The sequence below is a fragment of the Clytia hemisphaerica genome, unplaced genomic scaffold, assembly GCF_902728285.1.
Source record: "Clytia hemisphaerica strain Z4C2 unplaced genomic scaffold, Clytia hemisphaerica genome assembly, whole genome shotgun sequence".
Taxonomy (NCBI): Eukaryota; Metazoa; Cnidaria; class Hydrozoa; order Leptothecata; family Clytiidae; genus Clytia; species Clytia hemisphaerica.
Window position 1 is genome coordinate 166,590 of NW_027103617.1, and position 8,853 is coordinate 175,442.

At 34.5% G+C, this 8,853-nt stretch overlaps 1 protein-coding gene across 1 annotated transcript; it reads right to left on the reverse strand.

Annotated features, from left to right (window-relative positions):
• Positions 1–770: 770 nt before the first annotated feature.
• On the reverse strand, positions 771–8,217 carry LOC136802240 (adenylyltransferase and sulfurtransferase MOCS3-like). The gene is made up of 13 exons (XM_067058960.1): positions 7,971–8,217; positions 7,486–7,578; positions 6,494–6,614; positions 6,014–6,088; positions 5,849–5,890; positions 5,235–5,310; positions 4,750–4,858; positions 3,588–3,650; positions 3,078–3,241; positions 2,153–2,200; positions 1,774–1,868; positions 1,399–1,469; positions 771–1,079 (listed from the first exon to the last, which is right to left on the reverse strand). The coding sequence occupies exons 1-13, from the start codon at positions 8,194–8,196 to the stop codon at positions 916–918; spliced, it is 1,347 nt and encodes a 448-aa protein (XP_066915061.1). The 5' UTR covers positions 8,197–8,217; the 3' UTR covers positions 771–915.
• Positions 8,218–8,853: the final 636 nt, after the last annotated feature.

The window sequence follows — 8,853 nt, forward strand, 5'->3', positions numbered from 1 at the left end:
TACAGTAAGTACACTTTCTGGATGATAAGATACGCTCGCCTGTTGGCTTAGATGACACCAGTATGGAGAAAAAAAGATGATCATAATCAAAATGTTTTGAAAATAATTGCTATAATTAAGTAATTACAGTAATTCCTCACTTTTTCAACTTTTGAAAGAAAAACGAATCGAAGCGAAATTTTTAAAAAATTTTGTTGTGTTAAAAATTTATCTTGCAAAAATTCAATTTTTTATCAAAGTCTTTGTTTCGGTGACTCGAACTTACGAACAAAATACGAAATCTGTTTAAAAACTGATGGGAATAGTAAAGCTTTCAGGCGGAATAATCATTTTCTCTTTTCTCATGTGTGAAAATTATTCATCCATTTAATTGGCGAGATCTTCATTCAGCAAACTGGTTGATAATTAGCCCAGTAATTATCGACACCTATAATCTATTATTGCCGAAACGTCATTCAACAATATAAAAATCCATTTATATATTACGAAAAGTAAAAATAAATTATATCCAAATATTAAAAAACTGTTGAAATTAATCACTTAATTTTCAAATGCAGGTTCCATTCAAGATCAGTCCCACTAAGTTCGTGAAAAAATATCACAGTTTTTTACTCAACCCAAATAAGCACCAGTCAATTGGAGTATATATGTAATTGAATTTTGTCTGCTTTTCTTGCACCCTCCTCGTGTAACTGCTGTGACCGAATATATTTCCTTAGCATCATCATAGGCTAATTCTCTTTTCAACCATTAAGTCCTTCTCTTTTTGCTAATAAATATTCCCAAGCTCTAAGCATTATCTGGAAAAATAATTTCAAGAGACAATCTCAAGGACATCAGAAAGGCAGCATAACTTTCTGCAAGAATACAATGAATTCACCATGATATTCAATTGTAATGTATGCCTAAATCAAATCAGTATTTAGGGAAATTTGGGTCGATTTGATTTGACCAGGCCAGTAGACCACCAGTGATATCTTTGACTTTTACATTGTGTCCGTTAGATTGTTCATCAAGATACTTTTGTAAAAGTTGCGCCGCTGTTTGTGATTCATTCCCTCGTTTACATACAACGAACACTAAAACGAAGAAAGAATATTTGTCCTACTTATAAGTTACCCTAAAAGATGTTATTTCTTAAGAAAGAAGGCGCGCATCTATGCTGACAAAGCAGAGTAAAAGAAGGATTTCTCAAAATTCTAGTGTTTGTTTAAAACTGTTTTATAGGCAATATAGCAGATACTTTACATAATTACGATACAAAATACATGATTTCCTTTAAAAAGTTATATTTATTTTCCACAGATTTATATTTGAGTATGTAATGAGAAAAGTCTTTTTTAGTCTTTTGCCCCCCCCCCCCCCACCCACACCCAGTGGATACAATACTGTTCTTACCTTTTTTCTCTTCTTCCACGCCCTTCAATATAGGTTCCAGATTTTTCTTCTTCTCTATGTCATTCAACGGAATATGTAAAACAACAATAATAAGTCAAAGAATAAATTTTTATATAAGAACAAACTATTAAGAACATAAGGCTTCGCTGACCAAAATCTTAAGAACAAGTAAAAAGAACATTTTAAGGCTTTGTGGACTCAAAAACCCCTATTTCTTAGGGAAATGGTCACAAAATGGTCAAAATAAGAACATACTAAGAAAATTTTTAGGGCTTAAAACTTACTCCATAACTCGAAATTTCCTTAATTCGACTAAAAAAAATTGTTCCCGTGCGGGTTCTAGGCTTAAAGACTCAGAAAAGGCGTTCGAAAAGGATATTAATTGAAGGTTGCAAGGAACAAATTTCGTATTCGACGTCAGGTCTGCAATCTACCAGCAAGTGATCTTCAGTCAATATCTTCTTATATTCCTAGAAAAAGTAACAGGTACACAGTCTGGAACCGATTAGATATGTTCTCACGCCAGCCCGTTAAAAGAATCGATTAGGTACACATATACATAGATTACATAGCTTAAATTAATTACAAAGGGCGAAACATTTTGTGGAATAGTTTGAGCAGAATTTTTTTTGGACGCTGACTCCTTTAGAACACTTAACCACCTCCATATCTTTCTAAGCAGAACCCAGGAAGTAAAATGAATGGCAGTGAAATGTCCGTCTTCATATGTAGAAAGTTCAGTTTTTCGTCATACCTTTACTGTTATCCTTTGATCGCGTCCAAGTATTTCAATCGGTGCCTCCTGAAAATTAGATTTGACTTAATATGAATACCCTGTATTCATGATATGCACCATTGCAATGTCTTCTGAAATTACATCACGGACCCAATAGCTGATTGGATTTAGGTGACGTAAAATTAGTCAATACTTCACTTTCAACCAATCAGCTGTTGGGTCCTTGGAAGACATTACAATGGTGCATATCATAAATAAGCATATGATATGTTTGATTATTCCATTTTGTATATTTTAAGGCAGGTTTTTTTCGCAAAATACAGTTGACGCTCTTTAATATAGGCTGTGCACATCTCCGAAATTGATTTTGATATTGTGGAAGTTTGCTTCGGTAAATTATGTTCAACTCCGCTTCACGTCGTTGAATATCGCTTGCCTCGTGTTAATAAATCGCAATATCTAATAAGGCCATGCAAAATTTGCTATTACTTTAAGGGCAGAAAATTTCGCTGGCAGAAAGTTTCGCGAAGTCAAAAAGTCGCGAAATTTTAATCCTTAGGATGCTCTAGACTTTTTTTGGTTTCAAAGCCTAAAATGTCCTTAACATGTTCTTATTTTCATCATTTTTCGAGCATTTTTGTCCATTTTCTTAAGCAATTAGCCATTTTAGAGTCTGCAAAACCTTAAAATGTATTTCACTTGTTCTTAACATTTTGGCCATCGAAGCCACATGTTCTTATATAGTTTGTTCTCATAAAAAAACGTGTATTGAAAAACACGGTAAGCAGAAACTCTCATAAACGATGCCCTAATTGTCGATACGCCCCCATATTCGATTCCCCTTGAAAATAGAAATAGAGCGGCGTCAACTGTACTAAAAATTTCAGCGCTGAAAATCTTAAGATTGGTCGCATAAGTAGTTGTAAAAATCATCTTCTGTTACCTTATCTGTTGCTTTTGAACCACAGAACAATTCGTAATCCTGAAGTTTGGTAATTTGTGGGTTCTCACTGCACACGAGACATGATGACTGCCGACCACGCAACTTGATCGATCGGAACGAACCAGCAAATGCGTCATACAATAATAGTTTGCCACAGAAAGAGGCTTTGAGAAAAATACAATGTGTAAAATGTCAAAGATTGGAAGAGATTATCCTAAAACAAACCCCTATTTTAAGTTACTTCCACCAAACCTACTTTCAATATTTTTGAAACCCTGACTTGAGCTCGTTTTATCCACTTCCTAAATTTTAAATTGAATTCGGATTCACTCTTGAGTGAGGAGATGTTTGGAACCCTCGATTTTCTACATTAACCCCGATTTCGGACAATTTACCCTTTATAGAAGAAATTCCCCTAGCCACCCTTTTTGCACTTTTCAGAAGATCGCCGTCTTTCCTTTCTGGAAAGTTCTCACAATAAAACAATTAAAAAGGCCGAAAGACACATACATAGATTATTGGTGATAATTTTAATGGCTTCCATCGCTTGCAACGAACCAATAACGCCAGTCACTTAAATGAGAGAGAATAGAATGTTGTCGTAAACAAAATCAAGTCCAGCGATAGTCATGCAAATCATTCAGTGACCCAGGTTTAAAATACGATAAAAGTACATACAAGCAACGGATTAGAATAGGTGGATTAAGAACTCATAGAAAACACTCCTCGTTAGGTTATCAAACTTTTTTACGAGTTTGCTAGCAATTAAAACTTGATAAGTTGTAAAAAAGTTGTAAAAAATCATTACTTTCAACATTTTCATTGGTCATTACGTATCACGTGGTACATTTTAAATAAGAAAATGCACTTTTTTAGCCCTTTCTATCCAATGCAGAAATTAGCCAAATAATTTGAAATTTATTTTCCTAATTCTAAATACGTCTTCTTTCACCAGTATGCAACCCCTTCGTGACCCATCGATAGTTTCTTAGTATAGGACCATACGTTAATTTTCACTTCTGAGATTGCATTGACAAAAAAAGATTAAAATTTACATTAAAACTGGTCTAGCGTTTGTTGATGCTAAAACTTAAGTGCAGGATTTAAAATATTTGCAAAATCATCAAAATTGATCGAATCATAGGACAAATTCGTTTTCGAAACTGTATAAATTGGAAAATTGTTCTTATAAAAACAATGAAAAAACTAAACGAGGAGTGCGCAGAGTCATTTACAGATTTTTCTTGTAACAATGAGAAGACAATGGATCTCTCTTGGGAGCAACGAGAGAAGTTAATCCACCTATTCTAATCCGTTGATACAAGGTACTCAAATCACTTATACTCGCAATATATCACTAATCTTAATTTTTTGAGAGCTTTCCAAAAATATACAACAGGTTTCTATTTTCTCAAGTTAAAATTTTCATAAATTTTTGACCCTATAATTTTTGCCTGAGACTGTCATATTTGTCCAAGAATCACACCAAAGTGTCCGAAAAAAAATTAGCACCCAAGTTATTTTGATTACCCTACCCCTTAGCTTTCGAAAAATGTATAACAAGTGCTTTGATTAAAAAATCGAGCGATCTTAAAAATTTCCCCCTACTAAAATGGGTCTGAAATGATAAGCAAGGGAAAGGGGAGAATCGTTCAATGGAGAAGTTTCTTACCAGCGCCCATGACACCTCCATCAGAGCAATTGGTGACAGTTTCTGGTGGTGGAGGAGTGGGGTATAAACATCGATAGCATGGTCCATTCATGTAGTTGTAAACTATTAACTGGAAAGAAAATCATGAGAAAAGCCATTCAGGAGTGCCAAGGTCAATATTGCAGAATACTTGTGCCACCAATGCTCAATAACTCTAAAGTAAGTATTGGCTGTAAAACAGGTCATCTGTACGGGATTTCTTTATGCATTTTCAAAGCAAAACATACATTTTCAAGATTTGTTTTACCAAAATTTTATAGATCTCTACGCTTCTCTCTTGGCTGTGTATTAATGCGTCTATACTTAAATTGATTAATATTGTAAGGCATCAGAGTTGTAAAGACTATTTGTGGCTTATTTTATCTAAACAGTCACATGATGCTTTCGAGTGTAAACACATTCCGAAGGGAATGAAGTTTTTTTTTTCAAATTTCGTGATCTCTCACCTGCCCTTCAAATCGTAGCGCACTGCCAGAGACCAACGGTTTACCAGCAAAAATACACGCATCGTTCAATAAATACCTGAAAAAAAAACACAAACAGGCTGGTAATAATACGTTGGAGCTGAACGTAAAAAATAAGGGACAATGATCTTTTAGAACAGATTCTAAGCAACCCTTGCACTTGCATCAAAGAGAGAAGGGAAATATAGAAAGCTCTTACAAATTTGGTGAAAGCCAAGAGAAACCTTTACTCAAAATTAAAAAAAATATTTAATTTGAACTTTGCAGCACTAGATTAAATCACTTTTTTTTTCTTGCTTGTGAGATCAAAACAAAGTGACGAAGAGTCCAAAAGAGACTTTTTTCCTAGTCTACTTCATACCTTCGTTTCGAGCGTAAAACTCCTAAGTAAGGTCTAAAAGCCTGAAAACTGCCTATTGTGTAGACTAATATTTTCCATTTTATGGTAGAGAATTTATAGAAGACAAACCCCGTAGAGAGGTAACAACACTACTCTCTAAGACAAAGATGTGCGAGAAAAAATTGGGCGACAAACAAGGAGAATCTCAAAGAAAAATAAACGAGAAAATTTGATTTAGATAAATTCATTATCTTACCTGGTAGCTACATTGTCTGTACAATCGAGAACTAAATCGTACGTTTATAGAAAATTAAGGACAAAACAAAGATATATGATAAAATATCAAGAAAAGGTAAAAAGAAAGTGACTTGGAGATCACTGCGTAATAAAAATAGGAAGACATTTTCAGTGAAAAGGATATTGATTTATGATATCCATGGCGTTCGAAGAATCCAATGCTGTTTTATGAGCATTCAATTTCGTGCTGGAATTCAACCTGGTAAAGAAAGGCAAGTACATCTATATGGGTAATTAATGGGTAACTACCAGTGCCCCGCAATGATTTACCCAACAAATTATTTTATTCCTTACAGTTGGTAGGATACTGGTCGAATAGCCAACATCTTAATTAGAATTCGATATGCCTTTGGGCAGTAGCAAAAAGAACTCTTCGGAAGAGCTAGTTTTCGAGAGCACCATTTCAAAAATAGCCCCTGTATCAGCAACACAGTAGATAATCGTCCTAAGAGGTTTCACCCATCATTTGAGATTGCTCTATTTTTTGGTCCTGTACCGGTAGGTCTAGATCGGCATAATTTTCTTTGTTGAGGTGTACGCGTATTAGAAATCAAAAAAAATATTACAGATTGATGGCACTCGAAAGGTTAAGGATTCAACTTACCTGTTCAAGTATTGTATTGCAGAATCTACTTTATCGAGACCAACTTTATCCTCGGTATGCAATATTTGACGATGCAAGTTGCTTAAATCAACCGTGTCGTAGTCAACCAATCCCACCGTTCCTAGTAGAAAGAACCAATGGGAAAACTTTCACTAAAAAAAAAAGTGTTTTGAATTGGTCGGTGAAAGTCTAAAGGGATATGGCGAATGTGACGACCTGACCTAGCTGCAAAGCCAAAAGAATCAAAGCCGCGTTGCTTATGGCTTGAAAACAAAAGCAACTAGGTTCTAATGTTTATGTATACAATTATGGCTTTTGATTTTGAAGCAAAACATCTTTTGCTTCAGCCAATCATCGCGCTAAAAAGCTCATTTGAAATTCAAAAGATCAAAGCGATGCGCCAACCTGGCCAGATTCACGATTCAGATACCTGCCACCATACCAGAATAACAGAATCTGCTCGAGATTATTGAAATTCATAAATTTGGACCGAATAATTCGTAGTGAGGTAATCAACGTAAATATCACGTCTGATCGTCAAAGAAACTAGACCGGCAAATCAAATTTAAGATTGTGTTGTCTCTCGCACCGTTAGGATCTCATGTTTTTCATAAAACCCGCAGGGTAGTTACACAGCGCAAGCAAAAATGAGTTTTAAAGCAGGTGAAAGTTTCGTTTGGATGAATGAATTTAGTATTTTTTATTATTCATCAAACACTATTTTCAATCGCAACAGTTAGAGAGACTTCACGAGGTATACTGCAACTGTAGATTTCAGGAAGACTTCAAACTGGTCTCAGTTATCTTAAAGTAAGAAATTTTGGCTGAAATTCAATTAGGCGGATGGCGGGAAAAATTAAACTTGGCGGGAACTTAATTTCCTTTCCGCCAAAATTACTTTCCTTACAGTAATCTCTCCCGAACCATAAAAATAAATTAAACGATCAAGAGTAGTCAAGATATTTCATTTGAAAGAAAATACTTTTACTTACCAACGCCGGCCGATGTGAGATAAAGGGCGGCGGGACACCCAAGACCGCCAGTACCGACCACCAGAACTGAAGAACTCTTCAACTTCAGTTGGCCTGGAAAGATAAGGAAAGACCAATGAAATTTAACAAAATATTCGCCAACATGTGAAGTATTTTGGAATTTCCGATTTCTCTATCAAGCAAGAGAAATTTTGCGAATGTCACAATCTTTGAATTTGTGTTCTTTTTTTTACAGTATCTTTTAAACCTTTTAAGATGACAATTATATGGAAAAAGATTTAATTTTGCTAAGAACTTTTGGCAAGTAAGCGAAATTTAATTCAAATTCGGCAAATGATTTTTTCATTAATGGTATTGATTAATTGCCAGATTCCTCAAAATTATAATGATGTTATGTGCAGAAGGTATAGAAAACTTTGGGTCAGTAGAACAGCCTAAGCTTCTTAATTGACGATTTCATTAAAAAATATGTTGAAAAGTATTACCTTGTACTCTAACTTCCGGAAGAATCATTTGCCGTGAATACTTTTCAATTTCATAATTCGGTAGATCACATTGTTTGCAATGAACAACCAGACTGGATGCCTCATCACCGTTAGATTTGCATGGTGATTCTGATGGTACATCCCGTTGGAGAGATGAGCGCAGTGATTGCAACTCTGATTCCAATTCACGAATGCGCCTCAATGTTTCTGTTTTATTTTCACTCATTTTTATTTAACTATTTCTTAGCTAAAATAAAAGATTAGCAGTGTGTAGAGTCTTAAAACAAATTACATTGATAATTGAACTTTCTGTCCCCGACTTCTATTTCTGACTAATAAAGCCCAAAACTAAGACTTATTGCGATGAAAACGACCTTTATGCTAAAACAGGAAAACTTAAAAATAAAATATACAAATTAAAATTTATATTTGAAGATGCAGTTACAAAATTGTGTGTACAAGAAAGATAATAAAAAGTCAATGAAAAGAAATAAAATTTACAAACATACAACAAAATAAAGTTTCTAGGAAAAACCCAGAAATTACAGAAAATTAACAAACTACAGTAAATTTCGTATAATTAGGGGATAATAAATGCTAAAACGAAAATGTCTAACTTAAAAATTAAGTTGGATTCCCCGATAGAACAAGGTATTAAGAGGTAAAAATTCCAGAAATCATTTTTTTAGAGCCACGACTCGTTATACACCTTATACACCTTATTATCAGCGCTTAGGATAATTTGGGCGGGGCGCGTTCCCTTTTCATTCGTACACTCTAACGGCCCATTTTACACCAAAAAGTATCACCTTTGCTTTGCATTTTGATTTTGTAATATTTGATAAAGAACATTTTAAAAATTTGCTCTCTAAAAACTCCTCAC